At 36.0% G+C, this 19,202-nt stretch overlaps 1 protein-coding gene across 2 annotated transcripts in view; it reads left to right on the top strand.

The window, feature by feature from the left end:
* Positions 1-19,202, top strand: part of SEMA3C (semaphorin 3C) — a 189,383-nt gene that overhangs the window by 149,655 nt on the left and 20,526 nt on the right. For both annotated transcript variants that reach the window (XM_020984473.2, XM_020984474.2), the window contains exons 13-14: positions 13,215-13,303; positions 17,222-17,263. In XM_020984473.2, coding sequence (XP_020840132.1) covers positions 13,215-13,303; positions 17,222-17,263 — 131 coding nt within the window. The remainder of the gene's footprint in view (positions 1-13,214; positions 13,304-17,221; positions 17,264-19,202) is intronic.

Below are 19,202 nucleotides of genomic sequence, written 5' to 3'. Positions count from 1 at the left end.
CTTCACCAAAGAGTATGTAAAAAGAAAATCTTTTCTCTTTTCTCCTAGCAGTGTTGTAGTCACCATAGAAAATAATTATGTCTATTCTTATTTCCACGGGTAAACTCCAATCACAGGATATTCTGTTTTCTTTTTAATTTTCATTACACTATTCAAGTGGTGTTTACACCTACAGGCTATTTATGAATCAGTATCTGTGGAATATGCATACTGATAAATGATGAATTATAAGCATCAAATTAATTTAGGATATCAGTAGTTTTATTTTGGTCTTTTTGGGTGTAGAATATCAATCCAATGTTATTTTTTTTAACAGTTCTTGCTTCGTCTTCCATTGTTTAAGTTTTAAAATCATTTGCTACATCAATGTCTCTATAACAAACTGAATTTGTTAAGTTATTAATAGCTTCTTATAGTCTGTCAGGTCTTTAAGATAAATGGTTAAATATGTAAAACCAGATTTCCCCTCCCTAAAAACAAAATTCTCTGAAGAGATACATTGCACGTAGACTGAAAGTAAGTGTTCCCAGGTACCTGTGGAGAGTATTTTTGCAAAATCATGTTTTCCTGTCTTCTCAGTCATTTTCAAATAATTTGGCTAATTGTTTTGTCCTGTCCTTTCTGTATGTCTATGGAATCCTGCACAATGCTGTGGTTTTAATCTCCTTTTCCATGTAAGCCCTTCGGAACAGAAATAATACAAAACTGATGGGTGGAAAAATACCAGGGCTGAAGTTTCTGAGAATATGCATAGCCAGATTGTGATGCTAAACTAAAGATACAACGGATACAAGAATGCTTTCCACCATTTTGATGCTTTTTCTTACCACATAGTTTGCTGGAATATGCACATAGACTTCTTAGAAGAAAATGAGGGCGTTGGTATCTTTTTGAGATGTGTCATTTTCAAAAATGGCATTTTAGCGTATGATTTTAATTTAATATACTTAAGGAAACCACACATTCCTCTTGAAGACAATCAAAGTGATAACCTAATAGAAAACATGAACTACAATGTAAATTCCTGTGTTGTGTAAACAGCATCTTTTCAAAAAGATGGCAATAAGGAAAGTATGTTTTCTTTGACCAAGTGATCATATGCACATTGCCTCATATGGCCACACTGTAATTTTATGTAGAAGATGTATTTAGATGTATGTCTCATCTTAATGCACATTAAGGAAATTGGACCAATTGTGCTTGCTTCCAGTGATGGATGAGTTGCCTAATACTGGAGGCATTCCAATAAAAGCTGGACTAGTCAGGGGGGTGGTAGAGATGATTCATACTTCAGAATAGATAAAAATCACCACTGTCAAGCCAACCACCTTGGAGACTGTGTGAATCTTCCAAAAACTTCGTCCTAGATAATCATCTAACCTTTCCAAGAAACCCTCCTATTTTTGCAGAGAAGGGGTTCATAATCCTTCCTTTTTTTGGGGGGGGGAATGAACCTCTTGGTAGATTGCTGAAACCTATATGTCCCTTTTCAGAATAACATTTGCTATCTATAGTCATAATTGAAGGAAATGGTGGATTTCAATTAAGAGTTTAAGAAACAGAAAAAAAACATCATTTTCATTTATAGAAACTCTGAAGTTATCCAGAGTCCCCCTTGGGAGTCCATGGACCATAGATTAAGAACCCTACATCGAAGCTTTCAAGCAAAGCTTGAGGGTCAATTTGAGATCTACTTATTTGTACCTAATGGAGGGTAAAGAGGTCTTTTCTGAAATTTACTACTGGGAGGCTGAATTCAAATATAGCTTGTTATGTTCCTTATTCTTTTAAGTTAACATGCAGTGCTTTTTCTTGAAATGTTTGAATGTGCCTTGGGTGGTGCCAGCCTTCCAGTTGCTCCTCAGTCCTACCTAAAAATGAATGGCTTTACTAAAAGCACAAAGCTTTTCAGCTGTCATAAATAATAGTGATCAAGTTGCTGTCACCACAGAGAAAACTTCCCTTTTATCTGCTCTGTTTTTCATGAGTCTTACAGGAATTTAACGAAGATGTTAGCTGTCAAAAAAGACGCTAAAGAGAGAACTTGATGTCAATCCATTGAGAAGAATGCAAATACCATATTGTATTAACTGTTTTCAATTTGAAAATTACTGGGTGATTTGTTGTCCTAAAATCCCTTGGTGGTGACACAGTGACAGTTATCATCAACCCTTTCTACTGTGGCTTTTGTCTGTCACATTTGGTGGCCAGACTCATTCTGTCTTGTGTGGTGTCAAAAGTAAAGCCAGACAGCTAGAAAGACAGACAGACAGATATGCTAGATAGCTGCTTCTATGAAAGACTGACAATTAAATTGTACTTTAATGTGTGCAAAGTATATATTATTTCATTTCATTCTCTCCACAACCCTGAGTTAAGTGCTTTAGTTATTATCCTCATTTTGCAAATGAGGAAACTGAGGCTGAGGACGTTTAAGTGACTTGCTAGAAAATCCATGACTAGGAAATTTCTGAGGCTGCACTTAGAATTAGATCTTGGTGACCAAAAACCCAACTCTCTACTGACCCTACCACATGACATGTCTCTTGTTAACATCTTACTGTTTCTAGAATAAATCTGTTTCTAGTGAATAATATTCCAATAAAACATGTTTCCTAAGGGCAAGGACTGTTTATTTTTTTGTCTTTAAATTCTAAATAGGACATGCAGTAACTTGCCCACAATAGGCACTTAGTAGGTGTTTAATTGAATTACAACAGAATTTTAGAAAAATTACAAGATATATACACACACATATGTGCATATACATGTAAACACATACCTTATTCTAGTATATTAGTATCATTTTCACTGTAAAATTTTAATATTTCTCTTGTCTCTGGGAAAAGCTTCACTTTTATGGTTCATGTCTAGTCAATAGTTTCTTCTGAAGAATAAATAACATCATTGTTGTTGGTTTTTCCCCTTTTCCCATTTTCATATTACCAATAGATCACATTTTAGTATGCCAGAGGAGGGAACCAACTTTATTTTATAAACCAGTGTGTGTTAATTTGTTGGTGTCTGTGTATATACATGTGTGTGAGAGAGCCTTTTAAGCTCTACGGAAGGTAATAAAACAGCAGGTGAGGGTTTTCCTGAGATTAACATTTCTATTTTAACATTGCCACCTACTGCTTGCAACGCAAAGCATTTGTCCCAAGCCTACTGCATTGCAAAGTCAAGAGACAGCGCCTGTTTTCTTTAATGCTGTTGCAGTTATAAAAATATTTAAATGTCTGGGTCAGGTTCAGACACATTCAGCCATATTTATATTTTTCTCACTCTTCATCATTCAGGATGACATGTGGTTTTTGATAAAAACTGAATGATTGCTGTGAATGTGTGTTAGAGATTTAGGATGATTTAGTATTATTGTTAATTCATAACAGGGGCGAATTCATGTAGTTTCCGTCCTGGCTTCTCATGCAGCATTTGCTGGATCAGTGTTTATTGTCTGGGATCTGTGTTAGAACCTTGTCTTTGCTAAGCCCTAGGAAAGCATGCAGTTTAAAAGTAGATGCCACATTTGTGACCAAGGTATTACCATCTTTGTCCTTGTGTTACATGATAGCTGCCTGGGTAGGAGACTGAAGCATTCTGGTAAGAGTGGGCCTAGGTATAGCATAACCTTAATGAACAGCCGAACCATGGGGTTATCATCAGAGAGAAGATGCTGCCACAGATAACTTGATAGCCTAAGCAAGAGCATTTAGTCTCAGAAAAGGCTACTCTTTGTTAACCCAGGATGGTACAGGAGAAAGAGTGCTGACTACGTTCAGATGACCTGGATTAAGACCCTAGCTCTGTTCTTTACTATTCGATGTGAACTTTGGCAACTTACGTAACCTTCGTTCCCTCATTTACAAAAAAACAAAAACAAACAAAGAAAACAACTGAGATGGTCTCTGAAGTGCTTTGAGGCAGGTAAGTAGTACAGCAGATAGAGTGCTGGTGTTGAGGTCTAGAAGACCTGAGTTCAAATCCTTTCTCAGATACTTATTAGCTAAGTGACCCTGGGCAAGTCACTGAAACTCGGCCAATGGAATTTGTTGTTCAGTCGTTTTCAGTTTTGGATGATTCTTCACGACCACAATTGAGGTTTTCTTGCCAAAGATATTGGAGTGGTTTGTTGTTTCCTTCTCCAGCTCATTTTACAGATGAGGAAACTGAGGCAATCAGTGCCCAGGGTCACATAGCTAGTAAGTGTCTGAGACAGAATTTGCATTCACAAAGATGAGTCTTGCTAACTCCAGGCCTGGCATTCTAGCCACTGTGCCACCTAACTGTAATTATAATGTCTATGTCCCTGAGTCATTGTGAGGATCCAGTTAGATGACCTATATAGAGGATTTCACAAATCTTTGATACCTACTACTATTTACTATTATTATTCTAGCTCACTACTGGTGCTTTCAAAAGAGCACTAGATCACTAGGTGTTAAGTTGTACATAACAGAAATCAGTACTTTCATATACAATCCTCTTTTTCCATTCTACTGTGTTTATAGGAATGCCCATTTATTTTGGTGTTCACTGAATTCAGAATATTTTTAATCTTCCAACCCCTTCCCCAAAACACACATACACACACACACACACACACACACACACACACACACACACACAAATTGGAGTCACAGCATCTGGGTACAAATCTTAGTGCTGCAATTTACAATAATACCTGTTTGACCTTAGGAAGGTCACTTTACCTCTTTGGGCCTCAGTTTAATCATCTGTAAAAGAAGGGAGTTGGACTAGATAGCTTCTTCATCTCTTAGAATCCTTATCTTCCATCAAGACTGCTCAGATGCCATTCCTCCAGGAAGCTCTCCTTGATCTCCCCAGGTGTTAGTGTTTTCTTCCTCAATTTTGTGTTTTACTTCTTTTTGCACATTGTATCTACCATACTGTAGTAGTATACAAGCTCTTTAATGAGAAGGATTGTTTTTCTTTGTCTCCCAGCACTTAATACTGTGCCTGCTACATAATGGGCACTTAATAAATGTTTATTTACTGAGTTCCCAACACTGTGCCTAAAGTGTAGTAGTCACTTATATATATATATATATATATATATATATATATATATATATATATATATATATATATATATATATATATTTATTTTTTTTAATATGAACTTCATTGTCTTTGAAAGCTGGATCCAGAGGCACCTAAGGTTTCCCATGGGGTTTTACAAAGAACTTCATGGTAAGAATTACTATTACATCCATAAGAATGGAGAGGAATTTAACTATGAATGTTTCTTTTTAAAGAAAAGTGGCATAAAAAAAGCACAAGTAGAGCCTGGCAGAAGGATGGCACTAGCAGTAGACTTTAATGAAGGGGGAAGTAAATCTAAAGTTAAAATAAATACTCCAAGAATGTTGAGCAGCCCCCATTACTATGGAAAGCCTTTTTCTTATTATACTTTTTAATTTCAGGTTTTTTAAAGGCAGAATTTTCCTAATTTAATTTACTTTCTTGTTTTATGTTAAATATCATTTGGAACTTCACTGAATCCATATCTAAACAAAGTAAAGTGAAGACTTTTGAGGTAATTACTCATTTAAAAATGAAGATAATTATCCCCATAAAATTGTCCTAAAAAGAGCATTGTTTAAAAATCCCAGATAATTGATGCAAAGATTTACTTTTTTTATTGCTTTAATTATCGGGATTATTTCTTCAGCCCATGACTTTGCATGTGTAGATCTCCATTTTATTTTAAGTGAAATTCTATCACCACTTCACATTTGTATAGTATTTGTAATGTTATAAAAGCACTTTCATGTGTTGCTTCATATTACTATGGAACTATTTGCTATTTTACTATTATAAGTTCTATCCTCTATATATGCAAGTGACATTACTGATCAGTTATAAGTAGGAAATGAAATTTGAGTTGTTTTTTTTCCCCCAGTAGTGGTGATGGATTTTTACTGAGGTCTACCCATTCCAACTTATTCATTTCCTTGTGTGAACAATGCGATGCATTCACAAGAAGTCAGGCTAGAGTAGAAGGTAGCATTGGAAGCTGCATTGGGAACAAAGTTACTCTGTTCTGTCTGTATTAAGGTAACTGCCCTGTGTAGGACTGAACCCATGACTTTGACGAGATGAGTTTTAACTCAGATTTAGTGCCTTTTTGATTGAAGTACAGAAAGAATGTCTTACTGAAAAATTACAATAACTATTTATGATAGTACATCTTTTCATTGGAATTTTCTAATTTATTATTGTAAAAGTTCATGTGAACTTAATATTGTTGATCTTGATCTGTGTCTGTATTAGAGGGAACTCATGGTAAGAAAAATCCTTCTACCAATGCAGAATGGTGCCTGTTCTGCAGGGTTATGGAGTAGAATTAGGGTTTTAATTTTAGAGAGATTTCTGAGGCATCAAGTCATCAAGCAACTTGCCAGGATTCACAAGCCCGAAATGTGTCAGAGGAAGAATTTGAAGCAGATATTCCAGACTGAAAGCAGCTTTCTCTAAGGCACTGTGACAAACTGATCTCCTTCCCATAGCTTTACTTTATTTAGTCTTCACAGCCATCTTACGATGTCACTCACATAGGTATTGTTGTTGTCATTCAGTAGTTTTTCAGTTGTCTCAAAATCTCAGTGACCCCGTTTGGGGTTTCTTGGCAGAGATGCTGGAGTAGTTTGCCATTTTCCTTCTCCAGTTCGTTTAACAGATGAGGAAGCTGAGCCAAACAAGATTAAATGACTTGCCCAGGGTCACACAGCTGGTAAATGTCTGAGGCTGGATTTGAATTTCTCACTGTATCTACTGGGGCCACCCGGTTGCCCCTACATAGGTATTATGATGTCCACTTTACAGATAATGAAATTGATGATCAGAAAAGTAAAGTGACATTTCTATCTTAAAAGAGCTAGTAAATATTTATGTGGAGATCTGAAATAAGTCTCTGCTGACTTTAAACCTAATTCTCCATTGTACTAATTCATGTCCTATATCTGAAATTGTCTTGTATTACATATACTTGTCTATCCTTTGGATATGGATTTTTTACTAGATCCTGTATACTTAGTGGTTGTTAACATTAGAGGAAAATAGGGTTCGAAGCAGAGTGCCAAGGAAATGTGTATCACAATGTAGAGCACCTTTTTGCAGGGACAAGATGGGCAGTGATTTACCCTGAGAGCTCTGGTGATTCAATTACTAATTAGTGATTTGTATAGTCTTAAGCCTTAGGATTAGTAGGTGTTATGGATAGAGTTTTGGGGCTGGAGTCAGGAAGACTTGAATTCAAAATCCAGCCTCAGCCATTTACTAGCTGTGCGACCCTGGGTAAGTCATTTAACCCCTGTTGCCTCAGTTTCCTCATCTCTGAAATGAACTGGAGAAGGAAATGGCAAACTATTCTAGTATCTTTGTCAAGAAAACCCCTAAGAGGGGTCATGAGAATCAGACACAACTGAAACAATTGAACAAAAATAAGTGGTGTTAAGTAATATGAATGCTGCCAAGTATTTCCACCTACCTGTATGCTTCCTCCTATTTTAACTTTCACTTTTAAAGGAAAGCTAGAGGAGATTTCAGCTTGAAAGTACTAAGATAGGAAGCTTTTGTCTGTTCACAGAATGAGTTCAGAAGAGATAGTCACACAATGGCCTTGATCTTGATGTCCTGCCAGATTTCCTAATCCTGACTTTGGTGGTGTATATCCTAGGGATAAGAATCTGAGGTCTGTTGTTTAGCACAGCTAGACCTTATAAGACAGACCGTAAGGATGTCTGTTACTGTGAATTGTGGTGGTGGTTTCTGTTAGTGGAAAGTCAGCTCTTTAGTTTTACTGAGCTGGCAATACTTCAAATTCTAGAAAATGGAAAGAAATGTTCATATTGGAATGTAAACTAGTATGGACTGGAAGAGAAGGATTTGAAGCTGGAACTGCTGAGGTGAGCCTGTGGTATCATAGCAGTATGTTTGGATTTACTGAGTCTTAGGCTTATTAAAATCTCCTTTGCATTCAAATTCTAACTTGTCTGCAAGATGAGCAAGATGTTTAATGCCTCTTTCTCCTTAGTGTTTTTGATTGAAAACAAAACAACAACAAAAACCAGCCCAGAATATCGTAAAGTTGGGAAGTACATCCTTCGTTGGGTTTATGCAAGAAGAAGGTGACAAGCTATTTGTCCTTCATAAAATAATAAAGTGGACCCCAAAAAGCTACTATAGAAGAGTTAATACAGTAAGGATCTGAGGAAGAAGACAGGAGCAAAGGTGGAGTTGGGGGCTCCCTGATCAGAGATACTTACTAATTGTTGACCTGATAACAACAAGAGTATATTGGATCATGAGTCCAATAAATAATAGAGTACATCTTAGGATCTGTCAAAACAGATGACTCTTACCCAGAAATCTGGGAGGGGCAGCGAATACACTGGATGACTTGCATCAGAATCCAAAAAAAATATGGTAGCTATAGTTTGGGGCCAAATATAATAATATAAAATTTAATAGGGACACATTTTAAGTTTTTAATTTAGGTTAAAAAATGAAAAAGTACGGGATTGGAGGCATGGTTGAAGACTGCCATTCCCCCAACCATCCTTTAGGTGAGTGGATAGGGAGATTAGGATGTTTTAAAGGCTTATTAGCTCAATATGCAGTAATAATAGTGAGATATGCCAACCAAAAAAATTTCACGTGGACTGCTTTAAGTGATGTTGCTTTCTGGGATAAGGAGGTAATAGTTCCTGTGTACACTGACCTACTCATTCCACTTCCGGAGTATTATTTTCAGGTTCAAGTGCCATAAATTTAAACTCCCTGGGAGGTAATTTCTTCACTTATAGAGCCTATTGGACTAGATTATCTCTGAAGTCCCTTAAGGTTCTAGATCTATGATCATAGGAGCCACAATAGAGGAAGGGCATTGAAAATGGAAAGAGTGTTTAGAAAAGAGTAACCAGGGCCATGATGAAGGGCCTTGAGTCCATGCCAAAGAAAGATTGTTTGAAGGAACTGGGGAAATTAAGAGGTAATCCAGAAGGAAATTGTAATGGATGCCTTCAAATATCTGAAGGTTTTCTGTGTGGAAAATGTATTAAACTTGGCATTTTTGGTTGTAGAGAACAGAACTAGGGGCAATGAGTAGAATCTCCAAAAAAAAAAAAGTTTGCTATAAGGGAGAACTTTCCAAGAATTAGAACTATCCAAAAATGGGATGCCATCCCTGGAATAGGGGTTGCAGATTGAGGTAAAGATAAAAAAAAAAAAGATTATGCCTCCTTCCCCAATACCCAGAATTAGAAGAAACCCATGGGAGCTCACTATAGTTGTCAGTTATGGAGAAACTGTTAGTAGTGGTCATATTGGAGTCATGGGTCCGTATAAGTGGGATGAACAACAGCATACTTTGGCAGTCTCTCCGAATAATTCTGCCAAAACATAGGCTTGATCAGAGATTGGTATTAGTTGATTACACTGATAAATGAGTATTGGAAAGAGAAGAAATCATCCAGAGAGCTACTGCTAGTAGCTCACAGAAGTGTACTCGTGGAGTGCCAATGAGAAAAAACAGGCGGTATCACTTCATGAGTCTAACCAGCAGATAGGAGAGTGGTACTGATTGGATCCATCCAATGCAAACCATCACTATTCAGCAGATTTAACAGCTTGTCACCTGAACTAATACAGTAGGCTTAATAAGCTAATAAGCTTGTCTCCATTTTGACAATTTAAACTGTACCTTAGTACCCAGGCCACAACCAGATCCTGATGTAAAACTATATAACCTTTTTGCTATTACATCAATGTCATGAATTCTATCTATTGCCCTCTTATTTCAAAAGAATATTAATTTACAGTCTCTCACCATATATTTGCTTGTTTTAGCTAGTATTTTTAAGTTTCTTAGAGTATTGAGCATTTTTTTGAAAGGAACTGATGTGTTTTATTTAAGTACATAAAAAGTAAACTTATTCAAAAGTAAGTGGGTTAGTGGATAGAGCACAGGCTCTGGAGTCAGGAGGTCCTGAAATTTTGATTCAATATAAATAAATTGTTTCTAATTCTTCATATTCCAAAATATAAAATGTACTGGGTTTTTTTTTTTAAGAAGTGAGTTCTGTCTCCTTGAAGGTTTAGAATTCAGCATATAAAGGACCATTTTCTAGGGTTGAGAATCAGATGCTTCTTATAGAATGTAAACTCCGGTTATTTTATGGTTCTTTCTTCCTTTCTTCCTTCTTTCCTTCCTTTCCTTTTTGTCCCCAGTGTCTAGTACAATTCTTTTCTCAATGCTTATTGATGGATTCTTGGAATGGTTTTGGTGAGAGGACCTGTGAAGTCCCTTTCAACGATAAGCTTTCTTTTAGTTCTATTAGTCCAGAAGAGTTGAGTCACATAAATATTCCAAAGTTTTTTTTTTTTTTGTGGAGAACTTTATTAGGGGAATTAATATGATTCAAATGTTTAGGGCTTTCTGAATGAAGCTGTTGATTTCCATGGTCTCCTGATATCATAAAGAGGACAATATTTGGAAAACATGATAATAAACAATCAACTTCCTCATTTAAGAATGTTTTACTTTTGTCAGGGGCATAGTTACATCTCTGGGCATTTTTGTAAGCAAAGCTTTGATTTCATGGTAACAAATATTCTCAACAATTTCTAGAAATTACCAAGGCTATACAGATTATTCAATGATCCATGTCTGCCATTACAATCTGAAGCAGTGAGCCATAAACCCAGCACTGTCTTCATTATTAGTATGTGTGTGTATATGTGTTGACATGAACCAAAATAAAGATTATAGCCTTCCTTTCTCTCTTCCTATTTTCTAAACACTCATGACCCTCACCCATCACTTCACTCCTTTTCACCACACATGCTGCAGCTCTCCAAACTTTGATGATTTTCAGCTTAGGCTTCTTCAGTGGGTTCTGTTTTCCTTTAAAAAAAAAAAGTCTGCAGCTCAGTAAGCTTATGTGAACTGAGTAGATGATTGATTAATGGGGGTAAGGGGCAGGCAAGGATTCATCATATTACTTGGCTCCTTATTTTGAACATCCTCTCCTCCAAGATGAAAATGGCTTTCTTTGAACTTTTAAAAATTGGCCCAAACAGTAACCCCATTAGAAAACAAATTACCCCAGATCTAGGCAACTCATGTGAAGAAAAGTAGATTGAGTTCTGAGTTTGAATACCGACTAGCTGTGAGACCATGATCAAATCAGTTAAAGGGTTTTTTTCCTTTATGAAGTGATGGATGCAGCATACTTTGAAATGTCCCAAACTGAGTCAGAACAGCCTTGTTTATACCAAAAATTTTCAGGCTTCATGTTCTTATTTGCTTTTGAGTGCGACTGAAGGTGTGGATTTAAAATTATAGAATGTGGCTTGGATTTCTCCCATTTTGAATCTTTTCAATGGTTAGGGTCTGTTCTATGGTTTTTTTTTCTATTTTGTGGTTTTTAATGTAAACAAGCTAGGGGTATATTTTTATTGCACTTAGTAGTTTGTTAGGCTTCAGTATTTAAAAAATCTAAATTTGCTTTCTTGTTTAGGAGTATTTTGAGCCTGTCAATTAAATATGCAACATGGAAACTCTTAACATGAAAGAGAATCTTTTATGTCAGAGCCTTTATAACCCAACAGAGTGGAAGCCAAAAACTAATTTGAGATTGTGGCATTTCACTAAATAGTTCCAAGTTACGTTCTCCCGTATATTTCCATTATGTGGATTTTCATTCCAGATTTTTCCCAATACATTCTGTGAAAGGTATGGGCCGGCATTCTGTGATAAAATGGGGATTTTTAGAACATAAAAATATCTAGTACCTGACTACATACAGAATTGATTAATGTTCAGTTCACGATATGACCACGGAATCTCTTTAATTAAAAACTTATCACAAATGAGGGACTATGCTTTGACTTTTATCCACTCATACTCCTCTGTTCACATTTTCATTCATGTGGCTTTTTGAATTAACTTGAAAATGAATGCAATTTTTGTTGTCACATTCTGAGAACCTCTGCTTTTCTACTACAATTTGTATGTATGTTGGGTGCTTGTTGGGAGGGGGCGGATCCATATGTGAGACAAACTAGTATGTTTTCATTTCTTTGCTATATATTTTCTATTCGCTTAGAATCATAGAATTTAGTGATGGATGGAATCTCCAACATCATTAACTCCACTTTCTTTATTTTAAAGATAGGGCAATTGAAAAGAGAAATTCAGTGATTTTCCTTTGGGGATCCCCAGTTGCCATTCCCTAGAGGGATAAGTAGTGACAGTAACTATTTTCTTTTTACCCCTTCCTCTTCTAACTTCAATATACCTGTAGGTAATTTGATACTTTGATGTATCAATCATCTGTAATCTCACTGATATTGGCACTCTTTTCACCAGTGCAAGCCATCCATCCTCTTATTTCTATATGACTCTCATCCTTTGATAAATCCTTTATTAAGGATCCATTCATGTGCTGGGGTCCCTTCTAGATCTTTTGATGTAGAATGACTACCAGTGGGGCATATAACTTTCTACAGTTTATTATTTATTCTTGTCACATATACACATATAGATATATTGTTACTATGAATATAGTTATTCCAGCCAATTTCTAGACTACATAATTTCTAATACAATATAACTCATCAAAATCTACCTTTTATAATTCTGAAGTAATCACAACAGTTATCCTCAAAGTTTGAAATGAAAACAACTATGGTATGATTTTAAAATGCAGGTAGATGAGGGGCAGGGAGAGGCAGTGCAAATACCATTGATGCAAGATAAGAATATTAGATTGTCTCTCCTTTATCTCATAAGTTGGTATATTTCCAGGTAATATTACCTACTGTATCAGGATTAGGTTCTCTTGTGTAAAACTGTTAGTTTTTTAAAGGCAACTGGAGGTAACTGCTCACTGCCCGATATGTACATACTTTAAAAATTATTCAAAATTTCAAGGTTTTCATGTTATTAAAAAAAAAAACCTCTAGATAAGAACTGTCCATAAACAAGTCCAGATACAAATGGAAGTGATCATATGTGTGTGTAGGAAAACGCCTAAGTTACTGTATTTGCTGCAAAAACAAAAAAACAAAAGCAACTTTAAGTGGCAATTCAATAAATATCTCTTCCTTTATCCACGTGCATTTCTTTTCTGGGGGAAAATACACAGCAATAATCTAACACTTCATATGTTCTATTTCTGTTCCAGATCGTGGCACCGTACAGAAAGTTGTTGTTCTGCCTACTAATAGCACAGCTAGTGGAGAACTTATTTTGGAAGAACTGGAAGTCTTTAAGGTTTGACTTTTTTTTTCCTAGCATATTGGATTGAATCCTTTGACTTCACAGCCTTTCAAAAAGATTAAAAACTACTTGATAAAAGATAAAATAAATGGATGTTGTAATGATTTGAAAGAACACTAGATAAAATGAAAATAGATTGGGGATTTCTTGTGGAATCTTTTCCCCTCTTCTCCATATTTAAAATTATCTAAACATTACTGATTGCATTTTCTTTCCCTATCCCATGCCTTGAGAAATTTTCATCAATTTTTTTTAATCAAAGAAAGTCATATTTTTCAGGCCTATCCAGCAAAAGACTTTTATCATTGGCAGCATATCCCACTGAAACACAAACATATTAGTGTCTCTGATTGTTAGATAACTGCTCTGATTTTTAGCCAGAAAACATAAGAAAAACAGTTTTGTTTTCATTTGGTTTTATTGCTCTCAATTCAAGTGTCACTGAAGCTAAAGAAGACAAATGTTGACTCTCAGAACTGCACATACTACCTTCTTAAGGGATTTCAACTTCATCTATTTGTACTTTCCTGCTCACTTTGATGGATCCATCATTTCATCTGTGTGGGTACCTACTTTCTACTCACAAAGCCTCAAACCCTCTATACTCTTCCTTCTATCAGACTCTTTTCCTTGTTTCACATAAAAATTCTCACCTCTGCCAAAAAGTGGAGGGACAATATAAAAACCTATAAAAATCATGGATCATGGAGTCTTAAATTTGGGAAGAGTCCTAGGAGGTCATCTTGTCAAACTCCTTAAGTAAAAATCAATTAGATCCTTCTCTTTCTATAAACTAGGATCATGGGATCATTGGCGGCACTAGAAGGGGCTTTTAAAGGTCATTGAGTCCAACCTCTTCATTTTACACTTAACAAAATTGAGTCACAGAGAAGTGAGGTGATTTGAAAGAACAAGTAATCTTTGAATATGTCTTCCTTACCTTTCATTTGGTGCCCAATTCACTTCACCAGGCAGCCTTATATCACTGTAGTTCACATATGCCTATGCCTTGTAGTACCTTAAGTCCGAGAATCTTTTATGTATCATTGAATCTTGGTTAGCAAGATGAACAGTGGCTTTCTATGGTATTTATCCACTCCAGATCAAATTGTTTATCTTACCTCATTTGGCTTGATATCAGCATTCAACTTTGCAACCTGGCCACTGATGTCCCCATTACGGATAGTTATTGGCAGAGAACTTCTCTGTGGAATAGGACATTTACCCATTTATGCTCAAAACCATTTGACAGAGTACGTTGTCTAGTGTGGGGCTAGACCAAAAGATGATCAATCTGTGGCCAATGCCATCAAGGCGTTTGTCTTTCAATTTTGCCTATCAGAAAGGAATGCCATAACAAGGATAAAAAGCCATGCCCTGGTTCATGAAAGAAACCAATGACTGAGCAAAAACAACAATCTCCTGCTTAAACCAAAGTCATGGTGGCCAGTTAGCCAGCTGAAGAGCTGCCTTAAGTGATATATTATGAATAACCAAAATTATTGTTGTTACTATTGTCAAACCTTTATTTATATTACAGTTTGCAAAATATTTTCACATTGCTTACTTCATTCCACACTTAGGACAGCCCCGTGAGAAGGAAGACCAGGATTAGTGTCTCAATTATGCAGATGAGGAAATTAGGAATCAGAGAGTTTAAGTGATTTGTAGTGAAGCTGGCACTCCTACATAAGCCTTCTGCCACCACATCTGGTGGTCTTTACTATGGTTAATATTGTTTTCCTAAAGGGTGAATTGATGGGGAAAAAAAGTCTCAAGGACAGCATTTTTAGAATATCCAATGAACTTAAATTTTGAGGGAAATGAGAAATTGACAAAATCTAACCGTACAAAAAATATTGAAAATCTGCCTATGTTTGTCTACAAATGGTATTTCCTGGAAGTATTCTTTTTAATATTTCTCTTTGGTTCAACTATGTCATGTAATATTTATGATTAATCTATTAAGTTAGAGCCCAGTCTCCAAAATAGTGATTAATAAATATTTTATTTCCATTACCCTTTTCAGTCTTTCTTCTTGGCAAGAGAGTAATTATCATACTAGTTTAACCACATGTAGTATAAATAAATATAATGACACTTTACATTCAACTCTCAAGTGATGACTTGTCTGGTGAAAGTAATATGAGTCTGTATCCAGAACTTTTCCTAAGAAGGTTCTGTTGTAATGTAGCACTTCATTTTTTTCTCATATTGAAGTGTCCTTTTGATAATCAGACAGTATTGTTAATTAACTGGGTTTGACACAAACCAAAACATATACATTGTAGATGGATTTTCAAAAAAAATATGAGATGTGCTTGTTGTGATCATGTGGTAACTACTTCTGAGCTGTTATATGATTTATGTCTGTGTTATCATTGTGAAAGAATAAACTCTCTTAGAAAGGAAATATAGAAATGCATGGAAAGGACGTTAGCAAATGGGAGCAAATCTGCAGTGTTACGTGCTGAATCATACAGTTGTGTGCGCCACTGATTGATATGCCTAAATCAGAAGGCTCACTTACATAATACAGTTACTATCTTCGGCCCAGTATTTGTATCACATTTTCTGTGAACTAAAAGTAACTGGGTGTAAGTGACATTATGTCACAGGCTTGTAAAGAAATAATATATTTAAGTGGAAACAGGACCTGGCATATTCCTTAGCTTAGTGTCACATCAGTGTACCACTGGAAAATACATGTAAGGCTTTTAAAAAAGGTCATTTTCTCCTTTGTTTCCATGGGGGCAAAAGACTACAAGCCCTTCTTTTATCCCTCTCTCCAGACTGTGAGCTGGAACTGAGCCTGGCTTACTTAGGTAAGATTGGCTCAAATACGAGAATTACTGAACTATCACCAACAGCTTAGACATCTGTCTCAAGCAACACCTTTCTGCACATCTCTAAGAGCTGCTGAAAAAGTGTTGGAGTGGCTTTTTGAGACCATTACATCATCTCTCTGGGAAAAAAAAATGCCTTTTAGACATATAGAACACCAAGGCATCCAGAGGGTTGGAGACACATTACTCCTCTACCCTCAAGGAGTAGGGAGCTGGGCACATGCCATTGGGCCTTTCTTCAGCAGGTTACAAGGCTGATTTTTAACTAAGCGATGCTCATTAAGTTCACCAATTATGAATCTGGCATTCACAGAGGATTACAATCTGAGAACATTACTCAGTTTCTTCCACTTGACTCCTATTCTGACCTCATTAAAGTGAGTCATTTCTTATAGTAGTTCACTGTTCTTATCAAAAGGACAGAATTAAGCAATTTGCTTTAGGCCAACCTGTTCTTCAAACCGAACTTGATGGACTAAACAATAGTTTGTTATGCCTAGTGTTTGATTTAGGGGAAATTACAGTGGAATGACATTCCAGAATTCTTTCTGAAAGCTTAAATCAAACCTCCAACTTCTTCAGTGGCCCCACCATCCCAAGATTAATTTTTCACTCTTATTCCATTCTTTTTTTGTGTCTCTTTTATTCCTTTATTTAGGGAAGGTCATAGTCTGGTGGTTGAGTTTGAGAATGAAATAAAATGAGATACATGTAAATTGTTATTTAGCCATAGCACACAATGGATAGTGAACAAAGTTATATCTCTCATTCTTGCAACATGAGCAGCCTACCCACCTTTCTGATCATACATTTTCTGGATCTTCCTGTATAGTTCATATACCACTTCTTGCACAAAGGTTATGATTTGATATATGCTATTCCTTATTTATACATAGCAGAATTCATGGAATTATTCTTAGTACTACTCTCTCCTCAGAGGAAAAGCTTTTCAAATTTTTCACATATACATACCTATATATATACACATGTACGTTACACATAAAATAATCATTGGGAATGAGATCATGACCTTAGTGCTCTATTTAACTCTTTGTTTTTCTTTCAGAACAATGCTCCTATTACAACAATGAAAATTTCATCAAAAAAGGTAAAAACCAACCCATGTTTATTTTCTGTTTATATCACAGTTTTAATGATTAATTCATGATACTTAATGTAAATTCATTTAAATAACTTAATTATTAATTTGATTATTAAAATGCAATAGTGCTTAGAAAAGCAATACTAGACTAGACTTTTAACAGTTCACAGAAGCAAAGAATTTCAAGGAGACTCCTGACATATCTAGTCTAAGCCACACCTGAAGAGTAATTCCCTGGAAGATATTCCTGACAATTGGCTATGAAGCCTTTGTATAAAGATTTCCAGTGATAGTAAATCTGCTATGTCCCAAGGTAAATCTACTTTGGGGCAGTTCTAATTGTTAGGAAGTTGGCTACATGCATAACTCAGATGCCAGGCTAAGAAATACAGTCATATTCCATGTCATTTGGAAAAGGAAAAGTTCTTATTTGTCTTCATGATTCAAACCACATCTTATGATAGACTAAATATGAATGTTTCAGGTCAAAATCTTTTCGACCTTGGCATAAGGACTTGACTTATGGAGTTCCCAGGTACAAAATTGCCTTTAACAATAGGTCTATACCTTCTCTTGGGGCAACTAGGTGATGTAGTAGACAGAACTCTTCTTCCTGAGTTCAAATCCAGCATCAGATACTAATAGCTGGGTGACCCTAGGTAAGTCACTCAATCATGGTTGCCTCAGTTTCCTCATCTATAAAATGAGCTAGAGAAGCAAATGGCAAGAAGACTCGGGAGGGGTCACAAAAAGTCAGACACGACTGAAAAGTGACTAAACAACAATAACATAGCTTCTCTGCAACTTTTGGCAAGAGAACTTTACCAAATTATCGATAAAATTAGCACAGTTATATCAGCTTTGAATTTCTAAATACAGACACATTCACTATGTGCAACAAAGAACAGAATTATGTTATTTACTTGGGGAATATGTCCCTTTTCTCTCCCTACCATATGCTGGTATACAGTACCACCACCATACCATTCATATGTCTGATATGTTATACTAGTTTTGTTAATAATTTCTTACTTTAATCTACTGCTTCCTTGATTATAAAGTGCTAGGCCAAATTATTTCTTAACACTCCTGTGAAATAGGTAGTTCAAGCATCACCTAAATAAACTTAGGGTTGTAATTTGCTTAAAGTCATAGGAAATTCCACAACCAGGACTCAGATCTCAGTCTTCTGACCGGAGGGGGATGTCCAGTGTTCTTTTTGGCTTGGCACAACAGGATCCATTCAAGGAGAGAGTTCCTAATCACAAAACATCTTGTATTATAACTTTAAAAACAGTTTCCCCTTCCATTTTCCTACTCAAACCTAAGGCTAAGGAGCTAGAAATATTAGAAAACAAGAGAAACCAGCAATTACCTGACCTCTGAGTTTTGAAGAGTATATTCTCTTCATCCTTTTAAAGGCACAAATTGGGTTTAGGGCAGGGAAAGGAGTATTATTAGGCTTAAAAACCTTAGAGAGTAACAGTGAGGGAAGCTGCTTTATCAGAAGCCATTTGTATATGCTTTACGTTATTCTTTGTTTTTGTTTTTGTTTTGTTTTTTTCCTTTTCCCCTCAATGACATGAGCTGTATTATTCTTGAAATGTATCATTAAGGCTTTATCTGTTTAACACAACTGTGCTTACATAATTTTAGTTGGGCTCTTTAAGGGTTTCAGGCCAGACAGATGAAGAAAAATTCCACTGTGTGCCTTGTACTCTTTACACTTGACTTACTTTTATGAAGAAAAATAAATGGCATATACAGAAGTAAAGGTCTCATCTGTAAAAATGTTTGTGTGGTGCATGAGAAACATTTTCCCCAAGTAACGAGACGCTATTAGTCATCTTCTGAGCCCCAGGGAACTAATCCAAAGGCAGATTGTTCTTTTGAAGTCAATGGGAAACTCCTTGTTCAGCCCAGCTTGGTAGAAGGAGAAAGGTCC

This window comes from Phascolarctos cinereus, unplaced genomic scaffold, assembly GCF_003287225.1.
Source record: "Phascolarctos cinereus isolate Bilbo 61053 unplaced genomic scaffold, phaCin_HiC Scaffold_1;HRSCAF=81, whole genome shotgun sequence".
Taxonomy (NCBI): Eukaryota; Metazoa; Chordata; class Mammalia; order Diprotodontia; family Phascolarctidae; genus Phascolarctos; species Phascolarctos cinereus.
This window is presented reverse-complemented; position numbering and strand designations above follow the sequence as displayed.